This window comes from Ornithodoros turicata, chromosome 10 (assembly GCF_037126465.1).
Source record: "Ornithodoros turicata isolate Travis chromosome 10, ASM3712646v1, whole genome shotgun sequence".
NCBI lineage: Eukaryota > Metazoa > Arthropoda > Arachnida > Ixodida > Argasidae > Ornithodoros > Ornithodoros turicata.
The window spans coordinates 7,927,581-7,953,501 of NC_088210.1; the positions used below are offsets into that span (position 1 = coordinate 7,927,581).

The 25,921-nt window shown below is 44.6% G+C and overlaps 1 protein-coding gene across 1 annotated transcript in view; it reads left to right on the forward strand.

The window, feature by feature from the left end:
• The first annotated feature begins 586 nt into the window (after positions 1 to 586).
• Positions 587 to 25,921, forward strand: part of LOC135371083 (ubiquitin conjugation factor E4 B-like) — a 43,879-nt gene continuing 18,544 nt past the window's right edge. The window contains exons 1-14 of the mRNA XM_064605075.1: positions 587 to 778; positions 8,487 to 8,649; positions 11,694 to 11,760; positions 11,809 to 11,881; positions 12,337 to 12,427; positions 12,490 to 12,671; positions 13,611 to 13,823; positions 15,197 to 15,337; positions 17,401 to 17,520; positions 17,635 to 17,733; positions 20,257 to 20,370; positions 21,823 to 21,912; positions 23,257 to 23,362; positions 25,506 to 25,741. Coding sequence (XP_064461145.1) covers positions 755 to 778; positions 8,487 to 8,649; positions 11,694 to 11,760; positions 11,809 to 11,881; positions 12,337 to 12,427; positions 12,490 to 12,671; positions 13,611 to 13,823; positions 15,197 to 15,337; positions 17,401 to 17,520; positions 17,635 to 17,733; positions 20,257 to 20,370; positions 21,823 to 21,912; positions 23,257 to 23,362; positions 25,506 to 25,741 — 1,719 coding nt within the window. The 5' untranslated portion in view covers positions 587 to 754. The remainder of the gene's footprint in view (positions 779 to 8,486; positions 8,650 to 11,693; positions 11,761 to 11,808; positions 11,882 to 12,336; positions 12,428 to 12,489; positions 12,672 to 13,610; positions 13,824 to 15,196; positions 15,338 to 17,400; positions 17,521 to 17,634; positions 17,734 to 20,256; positions 20,371 to 21,822; positions 21,913 to 23,256; positions 23,363 to 25,505; positions 25,742 to 25,921) is intronic.

Genomic DNA, 25,921 nt, shown 5'->3' on the forward strand with positions numbered 1-25,921 from the left:
CGGATACGTGTACATGTATTCAACTTCGCTGCTCTCAAATAAGGGACACGTTGCGCGAGATTACCGATAGAGAAGCCGTTTCGCAGCACCCTTGGGTCGCACATTGGTAGAGAGTCACAACCGGTCACATGTACACCTAAGTCTATGTGCGCGAACGATAAAACGTTACAAAGGGAGCCTAAGGGTCATGGTATACCGACATACATTGCACCGTAACCGTAACCCTCGTAAAGTATCCATGACATGACTTCAGAACACACAACAAGATCATTCGCCTACTCGTAGTCCAAAACCGGCGAAGTTTTTGCTTGGACCGAAAACCGTTAAATAAATTTTTCGGTTTCTCTCCTGAGCGAAAAAAAAAAAAAAAACGTATACGGTTTCGATTCCGTTCGGGTTCGCACCAAAATAGCGGTATTTTTCGGTTTTCGGTTCTGGTTTTCGATTTGCTCCGATACCCTGCCGAAGATGCACCGAAACCGAAACAAGAACAATTTCTCTGATATTGTGTTGGATTGGATTGCGTTGGATTATGATTGTATTGATAAGACGTTTGTTGCACCCAAACACGACCCCAAACGTGGGTTTGCGCAACTGCTACATAGCGATTCGGATTCATCTGACTCAGCCTGGTTTGTTGTGTGCAGGGCCGTGTACAGCTGTACTATGTTTTGCTTTCTGCTATACCAGTGAGAGCGTGTTGTTGTTATTATTAATCTTTAATATTACTTAGATATATGAGAAAAGCACGATAATGAGTGAGCTAACTCCAGAAGAGGTAAGCACTAGCACTGCAAGCTGCTATTTCATGTTGACATCCACAACTGTTGTTTGTCATTCACCCTGGCAATCAGTTCTTATTTTTGTACCAGCGCAGAAGCAGTTGAGCGGTCAGTACAGTAGCCATATATTCTACTGGCCATTTAAATCTATGTATTGCGTCCGCTGCATCTTTGCCAGTTGTATCCGTGTTGCGAACGTCATTGGCCCGATGAGTTGTGAAATCCTCGTGTAGCGTCTACTTCTTAGATTTTGGCCACCACTTTAAATGTAGTCTCATTTTGTATGATTCGCGGTAAATTCGCGTACCTGCTTTGTGTTTGTGCTTTAGGACGGAGACTTATTCTCTTCTTGTGAGGACAATGAACTACCACACGATACGCTTAGTCATGTGTTGTTGGTGCGATGACTTCTATTGCTCGCGTTTATTTGACAAAACGATTCGGAAAAGAGTAGCCTCCAGCTTATTCCGTGCGCTATGCAGTGCTCAGTAAAGCAGAACCCCTTCCAAAAAGAAAAAAAAAAAGGTGCCGTTTAAAAACCCACTTCAGCAAAGTCATGCACAGGATTTCGTAAGAATGCTTTCCCTATGTCTTTTGTATGTCTGTTGCTCATGCTAGAAAGTAGATTATTCTTCAGAACGATTCTTGTGAAATGCACGAATTAGCGGACATCGGAACATCGCTGGTTTTTACTATATTAGTCACTGGTTTTAACTGTTTTGCGTTCTAGTATTTCTGTTTGTTACCCTGACCTTATGCAACGTTCTATTCTACGATTTGGGGCTCGTCTGCCACGAAAATTAGGAGTTGGGTTATTTTTAGACTCAATATAGTTCTGGAGTTCTGCAACAGATTCTGAACATTCACTTACGTGCGTAGAAAAGAAAGAAAATGGCAGGCACCCGTTATTCGTTCTCATCCATCAGGAAAGAAAAGTAGCTTCATCTGCTTTTGCTTTCACTCTGACACATGAGCAGTTAAACTCACGTGGAGCACACTCGTATTGCGAGCAAACCAAAAAGATGATGAATCAGGAGAGCGTGCGTGAAGAGCAGCAGATGTGCTGCCAATTACACTACGTTACCATCCTCCTCTCGTCAATGTGCCACGGCCTCGTTCACGCAGACACGGTCACACGTTCACTCTGGCCCATTCTCTCGTACCTTCAAACCGAGGCAGGCGGCATTTTTAGATAGTTATGTGAATTACTACTTACGGAGGCTGAACGAATAATCAGGGAAAGGGGGTAACGGTAATGGTAACGGAAACAGAAACGGTATATTACCAAAATTGGAGATGGTAACGGAAACACATACCGCAGTCCTCTATTACCGGAAACGGAAACGGAAACGGAAACGAATTTATCGTCCGGTATTGAATTCGGGTAATGACTATTCCTGTTGTGCGATGACATTTGAGTGACTTCTCATTTTTTTTATGACTCCATTCCCTGTAATGCCCTAAATGCTACACGAAAGCTTGGAAGAAAAGCGCAATATTGGATATCGAGGATGCATCCTCGTAACTCCGTGACATCAACACATGACTAACCACCATAGCACGAGGATGACAGCCTACTGTTTACTTACTTATGCTGTACTTTGTTCTTTTTTTAAATTTCACCGTGGCCATGACAGTATTATTTACTACTGAGAGCGTCTGCTTATGAATGCGACATTGAATGAACATGAGAGAACTTGTGTTCTGAGGCTGGAAGAACATGGACGGGACAATCACACACAAGGCCTCAAGTCGCCTAAGATCCCAGTCGTATGAATGTGTGTATGAGTGAGCAAAAAATGTAAGAGTGAAAGGAGGTTGAGTGAGAGAGAGTGACTGGTTTGTCCCTTCAGATGACGCACCCTGGAAGTCGCTGGAAAGGCGTGTTAGCTTTGCTCAATTGGTAGAGCCCTGGACCGGCAATCCAGAAGATGTGGGTTCGAGTCCTACAGCTGGCTAACCTTTTCAGTGACTTTCATCTTTAATTGAATGAAGGTTACGCCCATCATCTTGAGATGCTGGACTCCGAGTGACTGAAGACTTGTTCTTACATTTTTTGAAATCTTGCAAAATGCGCGCGTCCCAACGACGTAAATTTACTTGTGCAGTGTGTACGCGTGACACCGAAGGCACCGGGGCAAAACAGGGTGCTGACAGAGCCGGAAGGGCTGTCCTCACGCAGCTCTGTAACGACCGTTCTATTACCAAAAACGGTGACGGAAGCAAAATCGAAGGGTCGGTATCAGAAACAGATGACGGAAACGAAAATATAGCAGTAATGAAAATAGAAACGGCAACCAAGATACGTCCGTTATCCTTCCCTGCGAATAATTGCGACAAACATAACATTGAAACGTCACCAACACCTAAGTTTATGATCTGGAAGACCGCAGTTAATGTAAGCTGTCTTAGGTTGGGCTGCACTTTTTTAACTTGTCAAGACAGCGAAAGTTCCTGATTCGATTCATCCCAGGCCTTCTTTTCACTGCACTAGACCATTATGATGATGATGATTCATGTTTTATTGGCGCAGCGGTAACGAGGACCATAATGCGCCGCTACAGTGATTAGAACCATTAACGATGTAAGACAGTGTGACTTCAACTAGAAAAAAAAGCACTGCGCAAGTTCACAAAAATGCTGCAACCCCTCTGACGTCTGTTCAACGGGGAGTAGACGACATCAGTACGGAAGCTGTGGTTGCTGCCAATGTCTTATCAGTGATCTGGTATGTACTGGCAGTAAATTTCGCTAAGATGGACTCCTGTTTGCTTCTTGAGCTAATTAAAATGATGCAGTTTGCTCATAAAGTTGCGATACAGTGCAGACACGTGTGACAGACGATCTTAGGGTTGTCGGAAGCCCCTTCAAAAAAAAAGGAACAAATGTCACAACCGCAGGCAATAGACCACAGCGTATAAGGGGATACTGACCTATTGCGCACCTGGGCTGCAGGAAGACTGCTTCTCCACTTCCAGTTCACAGTTTCGTGCACCGGATAGCACGCTTCAAGACAACTGCCAGGGTTACCTGATACCGCATCACGTGCTTCACGTCCCCTGATAGATCAGGAGGGTGCCCGCCGCCGAAAGCGCCTGCCGATTTGTTTAGTCTTGCCCTTTTTGGTTCGTGTCTTCTTGTTATATCATAACCCGGGGAACCCTTGCTGAGTCAGTCGAGTTCTGGATGCCGACTCATTAAGACGCAAGTCTGGCGACTTTTCTGTAACTGTGGATTGGTTCCACTAAGTGTGAATGTAGTGACACTGAATAAACCAGTTATCCAGTCTAACGATGCAACGCCTTGCTCCCCCTGGACGACAACAGGGTCGATTCACGCGATGCAACTCTTTGCTGCAACTCGGTTCCTGCTACCGTTGTATGGAACCGAAGTTGCACCAAATGGGTCCCTTTCATACGGCGAGCAAGTCGGAATGTCGTCGTGGTACCGAGCTCGCCAGATGGCGCGAAACAACATCGTTGTCATCGTTTTTGTCCATCGTACTGCAACTTCTGCTCGTTACAACTTGAATCCGTGGCTGCCGTGCTTCTATAATTTTGCATAATTTCCACTGGTCAGCGATAATTTCATCGTCTCTTGTAGCACTTGTAGCACTTGTACTGCTGCTGCAATAACTGACATATCGAAGTCCTCCTGATTGGTCGCGCTTGCAAGGCACAGCCATGTGATTGACAGGTTGCAGCAAAAGTTGCAGGAGAAATCGCTCATGAAGTGATGAGCTCTGCATCTGCACCAGAGCAGAGCCGATGTTGCACCACCAGAGCTTCACCATTCACACGATGCAACTTGGTGGAACCCATTTCTGCGTGGCAGCAAAATTGCATAAGTGAACCATATCCAGTTGCAAACAATGAAAGGCCCCCCGGTATCCCATAGGAAGCGTTAGGCGCATCACTTTGGCATGATTATCCACCAGATCCCACTCAAAGGCCAGTAGAGCCAGCAGCTCTCGTGCTGTGATGTTTGGAGAGCGCCAGCTTAAAAACTAACGACAGGCACACCCATGTGCAAGTTCATGACCTGGGCCAGGGTTGAGGAATGGGATCACCCATTCCATTCCATTCCTAGGAATGAAAAGGTGATTCAACTAAAGTTGCATCTTGTGAATCAACCCTTACACTTTTCTGATTTGATGGGACTCCAGTGTACTTCGCATGAAGGCAGCACCTGTTAACACATTCCATTTGCGCTGCCCCTTGCACCTCTTTGACAAATTGAAGACAGCTGAAAAGTGAGAATGTAGTGCTGGTGGCGGCACAGTGGTACCACTATCATCCATCAATTAATAATGATGGGCAATACAATACAATACATACCCACAATCAGCACGACACTCATAAGAAATGAACAAACACAGAATAAAAAAACAGGCGTGCACGGAACAGTTTAGTCTATGTGCACATGACGTCTTGTCTGCTGCTCCGTCCGTTTGTCTTCTGCATTGTGATTCCCTCCTCGTGCGTTCCTCAGCTTGTTTGTCTGTGTGCACGTTTCCCACTGGTCCTTGAAACCCTGGAGTACCCTGCAATTTTATGCAGTCCTTGAAAACCCTTTGTATCTTGCATCTTTTTCTTGTTCTTGTGGAGCTGCTGGTGGAAATTCTTCCTACCCAGAAATCTAGTTTCAAAAGCACAGGAGTTAGCACTCTTTATTGCAATGGGAGCCAGCAGTCGCAAAGTGTCTGTACCCTCCGTTCAGTGATGAGAAGTACTTGAAGTACCAAGCACTAAAGTACAACCATTAGGTACATTGCTCAGTACTTTTACCTTACCTAGGGTACATTTCAATCTGTGTAACTTGTACTGTACTTTAAGTACTTTTCTTCGGAACTTGCCTTTCAAGTGCTCAAGTGCCCAACTGGCAATACAAACGCAAAGCTTGATCGCAGAATCATTTCTTTCGGTTCATGTTAATGAGTCAGCTGTAAACTTTCTATATTTTATAGCCAGCACCTTGCAAAAATGCTAGCTAAAAGCTTTCTGTAGATAACAGTCGAAACATAACTATTTCACGTTTTATAACTACCAAGTATTGAAATGTCAAGTGATACCATCTAAATTTGCGATGTACTTGATGGGTACGTAAAAGTACCTTGCAAAGGACTTTTGTGTTTTGCTTTAGGTATATTTGTAGTATGGTGCTTGGTACTGTACTTAAAGTATAACATGTGCTAGGTACCTTACATTAAGTACAGTTTTGAAGTACTTTGCCCATCACTGCAGGCTCCATTATATTAATCAATCATTCATCTAACATGCAGGAGTTGTCAATCGGATCACTGTTGTGCAGTCCTTGTGTATTCTCTCGTGTGATATTTACAGAGTTCGAGGTAACTCGTTACTGTAACTAAGTTCCTTTGTTTGGTAACTTGTAACTTAACTGGGTACTTTTGCACTGTGGTAACCTTCAGAGGAACTCATTTCTTTTTCAGGTAACTTTGCCAAAGTAACTTCACCTAAGTTCCAAGTTACTTTTAATTCGATTTTCAGTCACGTCCACTTATTTTCTTGCTTTCTCTCCAGTTCTTTCATGGCATTTGATCTCGCAGAACGTGATCAATGACAGTATTCTATTCTGGAAGTAGGAACTGCTACCATTGAAATGAAGCTAAATCATTGTGCGCCCACAGGGAGTGAGATGGAAAGTCTACCAAATTTGTGGCGATGTCGAACACTATGACGTCATTTGTTTACAAACAGGGAGAGGTCTATCGTTGGACATAAATGAAAATGATCTAAGCGTGTTGCACTCCTCCGCAGGCAACTCGACGTTTAACTCAACTGCTCACGCGCGCTGCACCTGTGTAATGCTATTTTGCGTCCGAAGTAACTTGGAAGTAACTCATTCTTTTTCTAAGTAACTCCATACCTGCGAGTTTTACATTTACAACTTTATTACATTTTTCACACGGTAACTTAACTCGTAGCAAGTTATTTTTGATGAATAACTTCTCAATCTATTGATATTTATAACTTATAAATATTCTTGCAAAATATCGAAGTTCTGGTCATAAACTGCGCTTTACGTCCCAGACAAAATGTCAGAGTAAAAAGTTACGTGTCATGAGATTTCCTTGTCAGTATTATTGTTGCGTGGTTCCCATTTGTGAACTTTATTTCTGCGTGGCAGCAATATTGCATACATAACCCCATCCAGTTGCAAACAATGAAAGGCCCCCAGTATCCTGTAGGAAGCATTAGACGCATCACTTCGCCCAGGATTTTTCACCAGCTCCCACTCGAAGGTCAGTCGAGCCGGCAGCTCACGTGCCGTGATGTTTCGAGAGCATCAACTTAAAACCTAACGACAGCGCACACATGTGCAAGTTCATGATCCGGGCCTTGGTTCGTAATAATCTACTGCAAGGTAGATTTTGAATACAAATTTGGCACTTGACGAGTCTCTATTTCTTCTTCTTTTTTTTTATTTCCTCTTTATTTTTGCGAGCTTACGAAATGCTACTTTACTACTGTATGAAGTCTCATACTGGCCGCTGAGCCCAAGATAGTTTTGAGCATAATGGACCTTTTCCGACAACGCGTGTGCGCATGCCCAGCCCCTGTGTCCGCCATCTTTGAGGGGAAAACATCGCCATGAACCCACCTGCGGGCGACTATCATGTTCATTATGGGGAGATAATCGGTTTCAAAGTTACGCGGACGTTTGAGGTCTGGTAATGAGTACAATGCGCTTACACTCTTTCCGCATTCTTCTTCCGATCCTCTCTTGCTTATACTTTTCCACGCAACGTGCCAGTCCGAAAAGTGTCACCATTATTCGGGGGAAAGACACGACGTTCGACATTCCGTCGCCAGGGGCGACGCAAATATGGAAATGGTCCATTAATAAGAACACACGTTAAAATAGTACAGAAGTCATTTTAAACACCCTGTTTTCTTTCTATAAAACTTAAGTAGGCCAGTAAGATGCACCATGAGAAATAATTCACACCACAGAGTCATAATTATTGTAGAATTTGGATTTAAAGTACACCGCAAAAAGCTACCGAGCGCAGTGGCAGTGTAGAGCAGTACCAGCCTGTCATCTTCCTGGGACCTCGCGCTGACGCTACAGGGCCCATGCTCGCTGGTTGGGTCAGAGAAATGTCTGCTATTTGGCTGTTCAGAGCTTTGAAAAGCGTTGCTCCTTGCTTGGTCATGATTTTGCCGCTCCTTCTATCCCCAATTCTCCAGGGGAACTGGCTTACGGTGGCAAAGGGTCAGGGTGCTGACCCTCGATGGCCAGCGAACCAGAACGCATGGCCCCTGTAATGTCATCGGTGACGTGGCATCATACCTCCTCCTTCTCGTTATACCCGGAGTGGCGAGTTATGGGTGACCGAGTGGAGCTGTGCTTATTCTTTTTTTTTTTTTTTCTGGGAAACAGATTGCACGCATCAGAACCTATCGTGCTGTTCAGTAAATTGGAAAGTTTTTTACGATATGAGATCATGGTTTGTGTTACATTTTTCAAAGCATTTTGTTTTGCATAGTCATTTGATTTTTAACTAGTCATAATTTTCACCACAGTTTCGGCACTCTATAGCCTTAGTTGCTTGTGCGCCATAAAACCTCGATCATCATCATCATCATCATCATCATCATCAATCTAAAAACTTTTTGGATGGCCCTCTGTACTCCTTCAAAAAGCTCCAACAAAAGGAAAGCTCTTCCTTGGTTTCAGCTTCGGAAACGGCGTCTAGCCCGCCTGGGAGGGACGGAAACGCCCGCGCAGGACAAGGCAGCACCCCTGGAAGAGGCACCCCCAGAAGCCCTTTGGACAACAGCAGGGGCAGACGAGCCGTGCAAACGACAGAAGTCCACTGCACCACTTCTGTCGGAGCGAGGTAGCCCTCCTACACGCTCCTACGACGGATTTGTATTTAGAGTGCCACTCCGGAGACTCAGAAAACTGCATTTATTTTATTTAATCCATGACGGGAAGGTGCCTGAAATGGTATGTGGGGAGTGACTTTTTCAGGTTAAACCCGGTTATTCCCGCCCGAACTGACCTCCGACCAATTCGGGTTGAACCCGATTTCTTCCCGAATTCCAGCCACTATGAAACCCTCAAGTGACGTTTCCACTAAAGACCAAAGGTCACCACTGCCACGTGTAACACATCTATGAGTGGTTCACTTACTTTCCAAGCAATACACCCAGGTGTGTCAACGCTGTCTATGCCTTCGGAGATTACCGCTGGAAGGCCACAATCTCGCAAAAACAACAACAAAAGAACAAAAAAGAGGGATTAGGAAAGGATTTAAAGTAGCACAGAAGTCATTTTTAACACCCAGTTTTCTTCTTATAAAACTGTTAAGTTTGCCAGTAAGATGCACCATGCGAAGTAATTCACACCACGGAGTCATAATTATCGCAGAAACTGAATTTAAAATATGCCGTAAAAAGCGACCGTGCGCAACGGTGGTGAAGAGCAGTACCAGCCTGTGATCTGCCTGGGACCTCGCGCTGACGCTATAAGGAGAACGCTCGCTGATTGGCCTAGAAAAAATGTTGTCTGCTACTCCGCTGTCGTCTGCTACTTGGCTGTTCGGGGTTCTGATAAAGCCTTTCTCCTTGCTCGGTAATGCTTCGGGCGCTCCTTGTATCCCCAATTCTCCGGGAAAACTGGCAAAACAGGTTTACGGCGGCAAAGGAACAATGCGCTGACCCCCACTGATCGGCAAACCAGAACGAGTCTCCTTATGCCGTCATCGGTGACGTGCCATCATACCTCCTCATCCTCATTATAGCTGGAGTGGCGAGTTAAGGGTGAAGGCGCGGAGCTATGTTTATGTGAGTTTTTTTCTGGGAAACAAATTGCACACATCAAAACATTTCGCGCTATTCGGTATGATGACACACACACTTTCATCAGATGTCTTAATCTGAAATTTTTTTGGATGGCCCTCTGTACTCCTTTAATAGACAAGAGGAGAAACAAAAACACCCGAAGGCACAATTGAACCTCCGTATGCAATAAGGGGATAGGTCGAAAAATCTCGAGCCGAGAAAAGGGCCCTGATCTGATGGTCCGTCCCATTGGCATACATGCATTTCCTGTTTCTTACCCTCTTGTAGCGGGCCAATAAATCGCAATACGATCCTAAATTTTCTTTGGCAGGTACATACTGGTACGTAGTTGTCATTGCGGCAAAGATAGCACAAAAAGGGGATAAATCGACTTATCCCCTTATTGCATATAGAGGTTCAATTATCGCCCAATTTCTCCCAGTGTTACAGATTTGAAAATACGCTCAGTTTTTACCCCCCCTCTCTCTCTTTCTCTCTCTCTCTCTCCCAAATTTGAGAAAGGCATTTAACCTGAAAAAGTCGCTCCCTAATGATATGCCACGTGGGGCTCCGCTAACGAGTGGAGCTGTGTTTATTCGATTTTTTTTTTTTTCTGGGAAACAAATTGCACACATCAAAACCTATCATGCTATTCAGTAAATTGGAAAGTTTTTTACGATATGAGATCATGGTTTGTGTACATTTTTCAAAGCATTTTGTTTCGCATAGTCATTTGATTTTTAACTAGTCATAATTTTCACCACAGTTTTGGCACACTATAACCTTAGTTGCCTGTGGACGTAATGCAAAAAGTGAGCCCCCCCCTGTCCGGAAGACACGAAGGACAACAACGTAGCCAGAAGGGAGCAGGGCGCACCGTCGGAGAATAACGTGACGTCGTAGTCCTCAAAATTAAAAATTAATTTTCTCTAGCTTTCGCGGCGTCACGTAGAACCAAAATATTTTGGAGAAATGTCATTTGAGACCGGAAGGTTTCAGTTACGTAACTTTGGTAGGATTCTGAAGATACGAGATTTAGTCCGTAGTGGCACTCTATTAATGTGCACATGCCTTTATCTTAGTGTACTCTCGCATTACACTCTGTGTGGTGAGCTATGTCTACTTCACCTTGAAGCTTAAGTAACTTGATGTGAACATGCAGGTCGTCGTTCTTGCTGATCTCAACCCGATGCCGTGGTTCCCTGCTCTATTAAATTTTGGATTTACGGCAGCATGTACAACTGTAGTATCAAAGTCAGCCGACATGTCTATAGTCTTGCCTTTTGTGGGATTAGAATTCAACTTTCAGTTAAACCTCAAACAGGGCAGAAACCTTCTGTGCAATTCTTTATCATATTTAGGATACTGTGTGTGTAGTTCGTAAGCCATACACCAAAAATGTAACCCCATTAAGCGCTATAATTTTCTAGAATCTAGCCTAGGCATATTTCGGGAAAAAGCAAGCCATTCCTCACAATATTGTGTGATTTTAAAATTGTATGAGAAACCCCATGTAGAGTGTTGCACCATTTTAATGCAATGAGCTCTTTGAATTTGAAGGAATTCTTTGCTTTTTTTTAAAGTAAGCAGTATTTTAGTAAGTTCAAGAGTATCAGATATTCGCAAATTTAAGTACATGCGATTATGTGTTTACTATAAAAGAGCTGACTCCAATTATGGACCATATGGATAATTTAATAACTAACTATAAGGATGGGAAATTCTGAATGCAACACAGCCGACTACCTAGATACTGTCCTAGCACACAGTGCCTGCTTTCGCTAACCCTACCAATGACTAAACAGGGTAATCTTTCAGCGAGGGATTGTACTATTATCACAAAGGGCTTGGTCTCATTCGGAATGTATTTCGATGGGCTGATCTCCGAGGTCACCGAGAAACATTAGCCCGTGTTTTTTGTTACTTTATGTTTCCACGATTTATCAACTGTGACCTACACCAAACGCGAAAATATGCTCCGCGTGAACTCTGCAACTTTTTACAGTATTTGAAAGTAAAATAGTGAGATGCAAGAATCCCTGTGCATTAGCACGTTGGCAGTACACAAGTGAGTGCTTTTTCTTTTCGACCTGTTAAGGTGAGAACCAGAAAGCGTTGGAGCGAGCAGAATCACAATCTTTGGACACGGACCAGGAAGAAAAAAGGTAACTGAGATGCTGCCCACCGACTGTGTATCACATAAGCGACTTCAGCTCGCAGATGGACGTTGACTCCGGCATAGAGAACATGGAGGTCGACGAACTGGACAGAAAGGAAAGGATTAGAGTGAGTGAACGACACCTGCTGTGCCTTTGTGGATCATGCAGCACATGTTTGCTTCGTTTATTTGTTTGTTTATTTATCCAGTGAAAGATGACCAAGCCCCCATCTGGGCAGAGTCGCAATTAAAGAACACGCAACACAACGTCATTAAAAGCGGCACAACAATACAAAACAAGCAAAACACACCAAAAAGCATGCGGCCCAAGCCAGAAAATGCCACAAGACGTTCACGATACAGTAACAAGCACACTAGAACATCATGTCCCTATGCTTACACTGAAATAACAAACACTCCAAAACACGACGTCCTTAAGCATGCACAGCCACTGGCATTCCGTGCGTTGAAAGACAAGGAGCACAAAGTTTGCCGGTCCTTTGTATGTCTGTCTGTACGAGAGCTGATCATCAGGAAATCAGCAGGAAAATCACACTTTCTGATACGCACTCCCTTCCTTCAGGACGGTCAAGAACAGGTGCATCCCGCACTGAACCGAATCCTGTGCCTACCCGGTGGTCCCGTGACGGTGCCCAGTGCGGATACCTTCCAAGGTTGTCAGACTTTCATGCTAGCAGCCAGAGCTGGTCGTTGACGGCACATCGTGTTATTCCAGTTCCGTACGGTGAGCTGATCCAACAGATGCTGGCTGAGAACGTGCAGGTGCTCCTGCAGACACCCGTAGACTCCACCTGTCCACAGGGTAGAAGTAGACCGGAGAGCCCGGAATCCGTTGCCCTGGACTACTTGCTTTCTTGCTATTCTCGGGTGGCCCAAGAAGAGAGAACCTCACCGAAGGTAAGGGAGTGTAAGGGTGCCTCAACCGTGGTTAGCGGCACCGTGTGACATTTCCCACAAATAATCGTGCACGTACGGTGTATTTAATTATCGTTAAGCTTTTTAATTACCATTCTGCCTTATTTCTTTTCATGATATACAGCGTAATCAGTATATACCCGGCTCTCGTGTCACAGGGTTTACTACTGACACGTCACAAACGACCTCGTGACAACAACAAAACCGTGATTCACGATAACCGCGGTTTGGTCTCGTAATGGCGGCTAGGCGTAACCGCGGTTGAGACTGCCCGTGTGGTGAGGGTATTAGTGGATCACATGACAGACTGGACTGTTGTACCAACAGCACCTAGATAGAAAAAGCCTGCGCATTGCCTCCTCTCCCTCCTTCACTACGTGGACATATATAGTCAGAATTCGTCAGCTACTGCGATTCACCGTTCTGCGAATTTAAAAACGCGCAAATTATTGCTCATCCGTAACCTGCAGACCTAAATATTTAGACAAAAAGTGCAAGTTGCTTTTTAGAAAATCAGTTTGGAGAAAGATTGAGACCGTTTTGAGCTTTATTTTCAACTTTTACCATCTAGTACGTGGAGACGTTCAGTCACAACTCGCAGACGACGCCGATTCTTCTCCATGGCCACGACCGCTAAAAGGACGTTCGTGGTTGGCTACGACCATTGAAGACCTGATCCTGATTGGCTGACCCTTAATCGTTACGTCACGTCGACGAGCGCGCAGGCTTTCTATATCTAGGTGGTGTTGATCGTGCATGGGATCGCCAAGAGCTAAAAATCTCATTTGAACAGGATTAATTATGCTTTGCTCATCAACCTTCGAGCACTTTATGCCTGGAGCAGTGTGTCGGCACTCCATATTATTGTAGTGAACACAAGTCTTTCTTAGTGGAAGCATCACAACAGGGTTCTCTTTGCAGCGCTGCAGTGAATCTCCCCTACGCGAACTGCTGGCAGACGTGAGAGTGCAGTGCGTGCATTTCTCTGTGCTGCTGCTGGAGGGCTCCTTGGCTGGATCAAGGGTGCTCCTGTGGAGGCAGTCGTTGCTGCTGATGCCCCTGTTGAAGCAAGGCGTGCCCAGGGGGTTTCTCCAGGAGATGATGTGCGTCATACCTCGAGCCTCTTTTAAGCCCGTGAGTGGAACTTTGTAGGCCTTGCGATATGAGAACTCGATATTGCGAGTACAAAAAGAGTGGGTCGTTGAACCAGTATGTGGTTGAGGAAGAGAGAACTTAGAGCTCAGAACTGAGGAAGAGAATGACCTCTGTATTCAAAGACTTGCCCGAGCTCCGCAAAAGCTCATCTTTGACTCCTGCAGTAGGGGATTACAGTAGAACCCCTTTGTAGTAAACTCTCTGGGACCATGATGAAATTTTACTAGATCAGGAGCTTTATTATATCAGGTGTGCCATTGAATGTATGGGATTCTATCGGGACCGCAGTTCTCGTTTACTATAAGCAGAGTTTTACTACAAGAGGAGTTACTATAAAGAGGTTCTACTGTATAAAAGGAGGACAGATAGGTTGTCATAACTAGCTCTCTCTGCTGATATAGTGATTCACTTTTCCGACGGTTTACCTAGAACAACAAGTTGAAGGACCCCGAGGATTTCGGGTAGATATCAGGTTTTACCCGAATTCTCGAAAACTTGTTCGGGGGGGGGGGGGGGAACTATCACGAAAAATCGGGTTTAACTCGAAAACGAAGAACCCTTCAGGCATTCAGTTCTGTGCCAAAACGCTGGTTACACGTTCATTTTCCTCCTCCCAAATTGGGTGCATCGACAATGAAATACCCCCTCCCCCAAGCACTGGTCTTGATCCAGCCCTGCACTTGGCACAATCCTCCACTTAGGCAATATTACTTTGAGCTTGGAGTGAGGACAGGGGGTTAGCAAACAGATAGAAGAGAAGTCTTGTCCTGCTTTGTACATTTTCTCGTTAGTCTCTTTGTCTTCACCCCAAGCTCGGGGATATGTTGCCTACATCAAGTTTGCACCAGCTCACTTGCATAGTCCTTTTATGCTCTGTCCATGTTGTGTGGTTGCTTGCACATTTGTTTTCTTTTTTAAGTACATACCAGGTCTTTGAGTTAAAAATTATTCAGCACGTGTACTCCTCTGTTCAAAGGGAGTGTAGATATGGTATTTTTTGGCAAAAAAAAATAGAAGAATGTGCTTCATACAATACAGCTTTCTTGCATGCTTGTATCATGTTCAACATTGGGGTGCCATTGGGCACCCTACTTATGTATTATCATGTATTTATTAGTATTTACATCGTCAAGTTAAATGTTATATATTGGTTTCCCAGTGGTGTCCATTTTCCCTTCTCAGGGCTTTTAGGCAGCTCGCACTTTGTATAGATGTTTTTCTAATACATACTGTATGAGGACAAACTCACTGCACCGTAGGCGGGTCTTTCAGGTACCATCGTAAATGAATAAATCGAAGGTCCTTATCTCGATGATCACCTCATGCGTAGCCTTTGTACAAACTGGTTCCAGGTGTTCGGGTCACTGCTGCACAGTCTCGTCCAGCACATGAGACAGTGTTCCCTCCTGTCAGATGCATTTAAGCAGCCTCTCCAGGTACTGGTGGAGCTGTGTGATGTGCGCAACTCGGGCACACGGCCATTTTGTGACCTGGTAGGTGAACTTGTCTCGTTTGAATGCTCCTTGGGTGTGTGCTCGGGTGGGATTGGGTGATGCTGCAATTTATTTCGGACACGTAATAAGCAACGGCTCACTGTTCGACAACTGCTGACAGGTTGAGAAATTGTCTTATGCTGCGCTGCAGTGTCACTGCCATTAGTGTGGTGTAGGCGTGACGAAAGCTGTTACCATAATTCACTATCGGGTAGTTCACCATGATGATAAATGTGCACGGCCTCTATGTATTTAAGGAACACTCTCATAAAACATTTCCGGTCCAGAGTATGTACCGCGTTATTCTCTGTTGATGATAAATGGAGCCTGAAGCTTTTGGGAAGTACTTTTTTGTTCTAAAATTGGTGATTAAAAATTGGGTAAAAAAACGTGTCCACTATATTCGTGCGAATTTGGGCGGAAAAACTTCCAGTATGCTAAATTTGGGGAGAAATTGGACTCAGTGACTCAAACTAACTGTAGTGGTTTTCTACAAGCGGTGATATAACTGCGTTTGCTGCCAAACAAGTAAGTTAGTTCATTCCTACAGACATCCCGGTGAGGGCAATTTTGCGGGTAAAAATGGGTTTCACCCTAAAGGGGTCAACCTTCAATTCGGGGTGCAAATTCGGGAAAGAAGCGGGTAAAACCCTAAAAATGCAGGCTCTAATGAGAAAGCAATACGGTGGTACCACATTAATGGTTTTGTGGGAGGAAGGCGGTATGCACCGTCAAATAGAGCCCTGCGCAGGCACGGGCCGGGCTTTTTATTGGCTGTCTGCTCCTCTTCGGGCCGACAGAAGACACCAGCAGGGGCCGGTTCACGCAGCTAATTCCACACAGTGGAGGACTATTAGCTCATATCATCACGTGTGTGCGTCATTCCTGTGCTCCTATTTGAAAAAACCAAGCGAGGAACTCTGCATTGTGCGTATGATTCGGACCTCTAGAATCTTCCCAGAAGCCACTTCACACTGCTTGTGACTCCTCACATATTTCACAATCACGTTCATGAAGCTTGGTGAGACGGGTAGGAGGAGGAGTTTGTAGTCGACAACCTCTACCTCCGCAAAAACTTGGTAGTGTGACGGTAGCACACTTGCCAGATTTAATTTGGTCTTGTGCTGTTGAATTGAATTTGAATTGAATTGAATTTTGAATCGAATTTTATTTCACACAATGGCCTGAGAAACTATGGCAAAAAAAAAAACAAGTGGTTTGACAAAGGCCATAGCCTCTCTACATTCGGACAGCAGTGACAAAAAATAGACTACATAAACATTATCATAACGGCAAAGCATAATAGGTGAAAAAGCAAGCAGAATACGAACAAAGGGAAACAACACTAATTACATCAAAGCATGTGCAGTTTTCTAACAAAGAAACACATCTCTTGATGCTGACGTTATTTAACATGGCAATGTTGATGTTTCTGAATGCCCTATCGTTCAGTAATGACGGCAGTTGATGTGCGACTGATTGCAACCCATATCCAGTCCGACAAAAATGGAAGGATAAATGACGAAGGGGTCCTAAAACTATATACGCTTTCTGGCATTATAAAGCAAAAGCACGCAGATTTGAATTCCCCGTTTTGACCATCCGTGCATACAGCTGTAGTAGGCGGCAATTATACAGTGAGCCCACTCTTAAAATCTCAAATTTGTTAAAAATTCAAAATTCTGTTGCGGTGTGAAACCACCATATCTTGTATGTTTGTGGTCTTTTTCTTCTCTTCTTGTAAATTATAAGTTCATGTGATAAGCACCAGAAACGCATAGGTGATGGTTGGAAATACTAGGCCGCGCTCAGCTTACTGAGCCATCGTTAGGGCTTAACCCGATTCTTTCCTCGAATTTGCTCCCCGAATTTAAGGTTGCCTCTTTAGAGTGAAACACGCTTTTTACCTGGCAAATTGTCCTGACTGACAGATCTGTGGGATTCCACACAAACTGAAGTTTTTCCACCTGAATTCACACGAATTTAGATCACACGTTTCCCGGAAACTTCAGGCTCTATAGTATTAGTAGTCATTAGTAGTCATTGAAGGAAGGTCTTTCCAGATGGTGGAGAGCCCCCTATGGAATCCCACTCCCATCTCTGAAACCACAGGCGGACGAGAGCTCTCACGGCTTTGCCTCCTAGGACCTTTCCTGGGCCTCTCAGTTTTTGCAGAAGACGACGTAAGTCTTATCGCTCGAAAAGATAATCTATCGTTACTTGCAAATTGTGCGCATGTTTCCACTCTTGACAGTAAATGCTCCGTGAAGTTTAAATGCGGTTACTAAACCTTGCAGCCCCGAATCGTCAACACCTACTACCTGCAGAGCACCTTAACTTCGGAGAATACTCATTTTGTAAACCAGTCATTGCAAAGCATGCTGGAATTTTCCAGGGTATGTATATCACTTTATTGCATCACGTCTTTAGTATACCTCCGTCAGACGGGCGCACTTCTGGCCTTAACGGTCATGGCCGGAAGTGCATACTGTCATTAACTTCTTGCCAGATGGTCAGCAATACGGCCTTTGCCACAAAACTGAGATACAAGGGCAACGGCGTTCCCGTAAGGCACTTTACGGCATTCCATTGAAACTGCCTAAACCTCGTCACCAAGTGCCTTATAAGTAGGGCCTGACTTTTTAGGGTTATACCCGATTATGCGCCCGATATTTACCTCCCGATTCAAATCTGAAAAAAAACAGGTTTTATTCCAGTATTTCATCGAAAACTGCTGGAGCAAGGGGATCCAAAGTTATCAAAACTAACACAGAACTTTGGAAACTGTGTTGTAAATGCATAAATAGTGTGTTCATACACACTTTCAAAACAGAGGCCCTCCAGCCTCTTAGATGCATGGACTAAATATTGATGCTCTGTGTCTACTGGTTGTGTCATGCTTATTATGCCGAGTAAACCAAAGATTTACACCTGATCCAATCAGATCCAACCAGAGTTGGGTTGAATCAGGTTCAGTTCAACCCGATTACACCTGAATTCTTGAAGCAAAATATAACCCGTTATTTAACCCCGATTTTGTTAAACAATATAACCCGAAAAAGTTGGGCCCCACTTATAAGCAGGATTTTGCACGTTTAATTCAATTCGAAATAAAATGTTTTTTACCCAACGTAATGTTGCCGTCTTTTTTTTTTTTTTTTCTTCTTGTTTTCCTGGCACTTTTGCACTTTGCTTCGCTTTTGATGTCGTCTGTACAGGTGCTAAGTTCGTTCGTAGTGACACTCTCGTGAGCCTTCGTGTTTGTGTTTGTTTACGTGTTCTTGCCCATCGCTCAGGCTTGCCTATCATGGACATTCTCGAACCACTGCACGCGGCATCGCACAATGTCATCTGCATCTACAAAGTCGGACGCCACTCAAAAAATATCCGAAGCACTTCAAAGCAAATGTAGTTTTCCGGTTGTATTTTCAAAATACCAACAGAACATGTTTTCGTGTACTCTCAGTAAGAAAAGAACGTGACGTCACTACATGACATTTAGCGTTCACAGACTTCTTTATCAATATGGACATCATCAGCAAAATGCCTTCACGGATACCCTCTGGCAGCTTCCAAGAACTTAACGCCGTGTCTAACCTACGACCCTTTCTCAATGCCGTAACTTTCAAGGTCGTATGTGTGCCCGTTTAACAGAGGTATCACCCATGGTCTGGGAAATCCTGAAAATTAAAAATTACACTCTGCCTTAAAAGGTCATTGAAACCCTCAAATTTTTGTGTTTGAAAATTGAGTGGAAACCAAATTATCAAATCGTTGCTCATCTTTGTGTTTTTCTAGCGTAACGTACTGCTTTACCTTTGTCTGTCACATTATGTCCATACGCATAAGTCAAGCTTACACCTTTGACAGGATTGTCACACCCGGAGATACGTTCACATTTTTGTTCCAGAGCGTCACTTTTCTCTTACTGAGCGTGCCTCGTGTCTCGAGGCACGATATTTCTCTGTCACGCAATTACGGATCCGTGTGACAAAAAAGAATTGCGTTGCAGTCGAACTGAGACGTGAATCGCTCCCACGCATGTCTGCACCCTCCCCTGCAAGCAGATAATGGTTTGCCCCATCTGGCTTCATATCTTGCCATTAGGTGCTTTAACTGTGCCAGAAGCCAGAGCTCACACATTTCGCGTAAGCGCGATTTGTGCTGTGGCATCTAATACACATTAAAGGGGCACTAAAATGCAGAAACAGATTGCTCTCAAATGAAAGTCAGGGTTCCAACTGGTATAATGCAAGCAGAATTAGTTCAGAGAGTGCTATCGTTTAGAAAAAAAAAAAGAGAAAGGACGCAACGAAAACAGAGCCGTCTCTGGCGGCAACGAATGGTACCCCAAGGAGGCAAAGGTTGGCTGCATCCAATGAGACAGCGGGAGAAGCGCGCGTATACGTATCGTGACTGTGTGGATTTGGAACGGTTCCAATCCTGGTGTTCCATATATGCCCGGCATGATGCGCACTGTTGCGTTTTTCAATGCCGATTCACTGAACCAGTTCTCGCGAATGTTCTACTGGCAACATTTATCTTCACGTCCTATGGACAGCAACGCCAGTCCGCTTCGCAACGCGCGCTATGTTCTTCACCGGGACTGCTCCGTAGCGTAGCGTGGCACGCGCATGCACGCTCAGCATGGACTGTAAACACTGATGCACGAGCTGAAACGACGTTCACCGCTGAGCGCCGAAGCAAGAAAGATTCTGGCATAATTTCGATCGTAGCTCCGTAACGGAATCCAAGTTTTGAATTATGATAACAAGTACGAGCTTAACATAGAGGGTAACGTAATTTGAAGCGAACCTGTTTTTGCATTTTAGTGCCCTTTCTAAACTCAAACTCGTCATCATCATCGTCATCATCATCACCCACAGAGATAGAAAGAACTCACTAGACCTTTCTTTCAGACTCAGCTATTTCACGTGTTCCACAAACTTCTTGTCAACCCTGGCAGTAGGGACAAAGCATTGGCCTTCATATCCACCCTGCTGAAGGCCAACGAAAAACGGGCGCAGCTCCAGGTAGGGACTCGTTTTCTATGAGTGACGTTCTTTCTTCTGCACAAGGCAGGGTCTGAATTGCAACTGCACACGTCCGGAGCACTGGAGTAGTGGTTGTCAGCAGCATTTTCATGAGCCTTGTCCTGAGGTTCCGGAGACATGCTGTCGAGGTCCCACGAGTTCATCGTTAGTGTGTTCCATGGCTGAAGATGCAAAAGCATTTAAACCGACCTCTTTCACTAAGAGGAATGAAAAATGAACTATTGCTGCCTCTTCTTTTTTTTTTTTTTTTTCTTGCCTCAATTTTTATATTTGGTATAATTCTTTTTTTACGAATTTCGGATGTTACAAATATTTTCTGTCGTCCCGAGAGATTCGTATACTCAGGAGTCTCCTTTTCCAGATTTCAATATTTTACTGTATTCTGCATTTGCCAGTGCCCGTACAGGTGCAGGGAGAGCTGGAAGCACGTAATTACTAGCAGGTCACTTTGGCACATGTGTGTGTAACTGAAACGAAAGGAAAATGTTTTGAGATTTGTTGGAATACAGTAAAACCTGCGGATAGCGATATCGCGTATAACGATATCCCTCATAAAACGATGGTTCATGATTTTACCGTGAAAATTTACATTGCAAATTTTTTTTTTTTTTTTTTCAGCATCTGTTTCTTTTTTATTTGCTGCACGCAGGGTGACGCGCGACTTTTCGGGGACGCGCTATTTATGTCAGCCCTCGTTTAACAATATACCCCGTATAACGATGGAATTCGCGATTATCGTCAATATCGTTATACGCAGGTTTCACTGTAGTACTTTTGACTCGAATGTGCAGCTTGGGGTCGTCACGGAGTGAACATTGCGAGCATCTCATGGTGATGTCTCAGGATTCAATAAATATTCAATTACAACTCGTTTGCTGCAGTTTTTATTTTCAGATTTTAAGTATAAAATCATACAATCGCAGTTCTGTAGCTCTGGATTCAGTCTATCGTTCAAATGTCCTCATTCTTCTTCTTTTGCGCCATAGACACGAAGCTTTTTTTACACATTTAGAATCAGTTGAATATGGTGCATTTTTATTTTCCCTCTGTTTTTTACTTGGTCTGGTTTCTGCTTTACTTTAAACAATACGTAGCATTGTAACAATGTAATGCTGCTGGCTGTGCAGCTGCTTTTGAAAGATATACACCTGTTTAAAGGGATCGTCTGTTCGAAATTACAATCTTCTATGTTGTTCTTCCAAAACTTATATGGTTCGTTTCCGGTTCGTGAACTTCTACAGTTAGTTGTTTTGAGTTTCGGACAGAGTCGAACCCCCAACTTCGTTATCAACGGACGCATTACCAATTGCTCCACCGTGGCCAATTGCCTGCGTGTGTACAGTATGTTTGTCGTGTTACCTCTGGACATGTAGCCCCTGCAGGTCTTCAAAAGAGCACTCCAGCATTCCAATAAAAGTCCCGTACTTGCAGGTGAACGATCGTACCGTGGCTACGGACGGGTTCATGCTCAATTTGCTGGCTGTGCTGCAACAACTGTCGGTCAAGATAACGGTTGACAAGGTGAGCATGATCAAGTCCCACCGTGAAAATCAGAGTCGATGGGCACCGTGTGTGTGTGGGGGGGTTAGATTATACGTGACCATATACATAACTGGTGTCCGTAGTTTTGGGTTTCAACCCAATTCCTCTCCAAAGTTGCACCCAAGATTGAAGGTTGCCACTTTAGGGTGTAACACGGTTTTCACCCGGGAAATTGCACTCACTGGGATGTCTGTAGGAATGCACTAACTTACTTGTTTTGTAGCAAATTGCAATTACATCACCACTTGTGCCAAACCAGCACAGTTAGTTTGAGAAACTAAACCCGATTTCTCACCCGTATTCGCGTGAATTTAGTGTACACGTTTATTTACCCAATTTTTACCCCCTAAATTTAGAAAGAAAAAAAAAATATTTCACAAAAACTTCAGGCTATATACGTAACCTACTGGGTTATATCGACCTTGTCATAGGCACTCCTCCCAGCGCCGCATTTGGAAGCTAGCGGTGGCGACTCTCATTGGACCGGCTATTGCTTCCTCAATTTCTGCAATGCTTTGCACTTCGGCTTTCGATAGTATTTTTGTGCAAGCGGTGAATAGAGCCTGAAGTTTTAGGGTTTTACCAGATTCTTCCTCGAATTTGCACCCCAAAGTGGAGGTTGCCTCTTTAGGGTGAAACCCGATTTTTACCAGGCAAATTGCCCTCTCTGGGTTGTCTGTAGGAATGCACCAACTTACTTGTTTGGCAGAAAAATGCAGTTACATCACCGTTTGTACCAAACCGCTACAGTTAGTTCGAATAACTGAGCCTGATTTCCCCCTGAATTTAGCGTACTGGAAGTTTTTTTCACCCGAATTTGCACGAATTTAGTGCACATGTTTATTTACCCAATTTTTGCCCCCCGAATGTAGGAAAAAATATTTCCCGAAAACTTCAGGCTCAAGCGGTGAATGTCCCATGGGAGATGCTTCCTTCAAAAGTTGATTATCATCATCGTTCTACACGATTTCATAGGAGCTGTAGCTGTCATCTACTACGGTAGTCGTGCATCAGCTTCTGCACATTGAGCATTCAAATTTCCATCGTCCAATCGTGATGCAGATCTCGCGTGCCGATGAGTAGCGCCCCTAGCGGATCGTGCGGACGGGCTTTTCATGGAGGTTGCCGATTATGACATGGTCGTTATAATCCAGTAGGTCGTTCTACAGACAGACCACGCCGCAGTTCTTGCGTAGTGAGGACTACAATGCTGACACATTAAAAAAAAAAGACCTCCATCACAAAAAAGCTGACTGACAGTTGCTTCCTTTTGCTGCATTCTTAATCGCTTTGATAACATCACTGTTTTAAAATGTTGTTCAGGTGGACCCATATTACCCATTCCATCCAGCTTCCAAGGTGGACATCAGTGCCGACACTCGCCTCAAGATGACCGCTCAAGAGGCTCAGGAGTTTTCCGAGGAACTCAGTAAGTAAGCGTGGACTTTACGACGACAGCTGTGCTTATAAAATCATTCCAACACAATGCTCCGCATTGGCACGTTAATGTTCACAGGCGTGCCATTTCTCCGGTAGTGCTCAGTGTAGTGTTTGCTGAAGTCCGGAATGTGGCAGAAATTGAGGAAGCATTAACCAGGTCGATGAGTGGTGCCACCGCTAGCTTCCAAATGTGGCGCTGGAAAAGGATGTCATGACATGGTCGTTATAATTAGGGCCTGACTTTTTCGGGTTTTATTTTTGGCCAAATTCGGGGGGTAAATATCGGGCGATATTTTTCATTGGAAAATTCGGGTGTATTCGGGTTAAATCCCGTTACGGCATATTCTGTCGTCAGGAATTCGGGTGTATTCGGGTGATTTTTTATTGTTTAATAAAAATTTGTCTTAACGTGGAACTAATGTTTAGCAATGTTATCAAACTTTATTTTAATGCACGCTTATGAGTGTGCCACACGACCCGGATGTTTTCGTGTAGATTCGGGTTAAACCCGAATTTTACAGATTTCGTTCGGGGGGTTAATATCGGGCGGATACGGGTTTAACCCTAAAAAGTCAGGCCCTAGTTATAATCCACTAGGTCGTGGGTTTAATGCGTCTCTCGTTCCGTTTATTCCATTTGATCGTGATACAGCCCGCGTAAATGCTCGTATACGCACGTTGTATTTAGAGCCTGAAGTTTTAGGGTTTAGCCCGATTCTTCCCCGAATTCGCGCCCCAAATTAAAGGTTGCCCCTTTAGGGTGAAACCCGATTTTTACGCAGCAAATTGCCCTCACTGAATTGTCTGTAGCGATGCACACTAGCTTTTATAGCAGGAAACACAAATTACATCACCGTTTGTAACAAACCACTGCAGTTTGTTAGGGTAATAGAACCCGATTTCTCCCTAAATTTAACATATTGGAAGCTTTTCGACCCGAATTCACATGAATTTAGAGCACATTTTTATTCCCCCGATTTTTACCTCCCGAATTTGGAAAAAAATATTTCCCGAAAACTTCAGGCTCTAGTTGTATTGCACTTATGTGTGTGCGTGCGTAGCAGCGGTAGTCTGTGAGAAGAAACTGCGCAAACATCCGCAGCAGACGACACACGGGCCTCCGCTGTGTCGATCACCGATCCCGGCTGACGTCAGTGTGCGATCCCTCCTCTGCGTGAATGCAGGTGCTTCGTCTCACTGTGATGCACGTTCTCTCGTCTTGTCACGTGGCCTCTGCAGAAAAGCAGGGGGCAGGGGTGTGCATGGGCAGGGGTGTGGGCAAGCGCCTGCTGTGGGCACAGTTATGTTCGTCAGGGGTGGTGTTTGTTCTATGAAACCGTAATACAGTGGCGATGCGTTACAATACGGTCGAATAGATAACTTTTTTCTCCCCACTTCGGCCGCTCCTTTAAACATTTGCTGGTACAGTAGAATCTCGATGATACGATCACGGATGATACGAATTTCGGGATGACACAAATTCTTTTCTGGTCCCGGCCGGAATGCCTTTGTTCCCATGTATTCGAGTCCGGATGATACGAATGCGTTATCTTGCCTTTATGGGGGATACGAATGAGCCGAGGATGCGACAGAGGTCGTTCCCTCGTGACGCGAGAGCACGCAAGTCATGCTGCTCCTTCTTTCGAAAAAGGAGGGCGATCCTCACCACGAACTCCCTTACATCATGTAGCGCAATGCAAGCAATGACTTTCCTTGTGACTTGAAAACAGCGACCAGAACACGTGGAAGGAACATATCGGGACAACTTGTGGCAACATTACGCGTCACCATTCCGCAAGTCGGCTTCACCTAACGCCTGCGTGCTTTAGGAGAAGCTCGCTTTAGAACACTGTCGCGCGACTCGCGGGTGGAAAGCACGTGCTACGTCTTTTGAATCATCTCGCGTATTTGGGCAGCATTGGCCAAAAACGGAGACACAAAAGCGTTACAACCGACCTCTTTCACTGACAGTAACGGAAAATGAACAGTCACTGTCTATTTTCTTGCCTCAATTTTTATTTTGGTTTAATTCGTTTGATACGAATTTCGGATGATACGTATTTTTTCCGCGACCCCGTGAGATTCGTATCATCGAGATTCTACTGTAGTAATTTGACGTTGAACATTGCCCAGAGAAGAACAACTGCTGGAGCGAAGTGAAGTTCCCGACCGAGTGCTTGTTCCTGACCCTGGTGTGCCAGCACCTCGGGCTTGCCCCAGCTCTTCGGCGTTACGGCCGAAGGCTGCGTGCCGTGCGGGAGCTGCAGCGCATGGCGGAAGAGATGGCGGCTGCCCAACCCCTCTGGGAGTCCCATCCCAATGCACAGAGGAATCGTATACTTATCCGAAAATGGAAAGCGCAAGCAAAGGTGGGTGGTATTGTACGTCCTGTTGCGTTGAAAGCAACCTCTTGCTCAATCACCTCTTCATTGCCTGCAAACAGATGTCCCGGTGCGCCAAAGAAATCCAGGTGTGCGGTAGGGTGCTACGATTGCTTAGCACTGAGATACGCTGAACAAAATGTCTTCCCGCAGTTTACGTTTTAAACC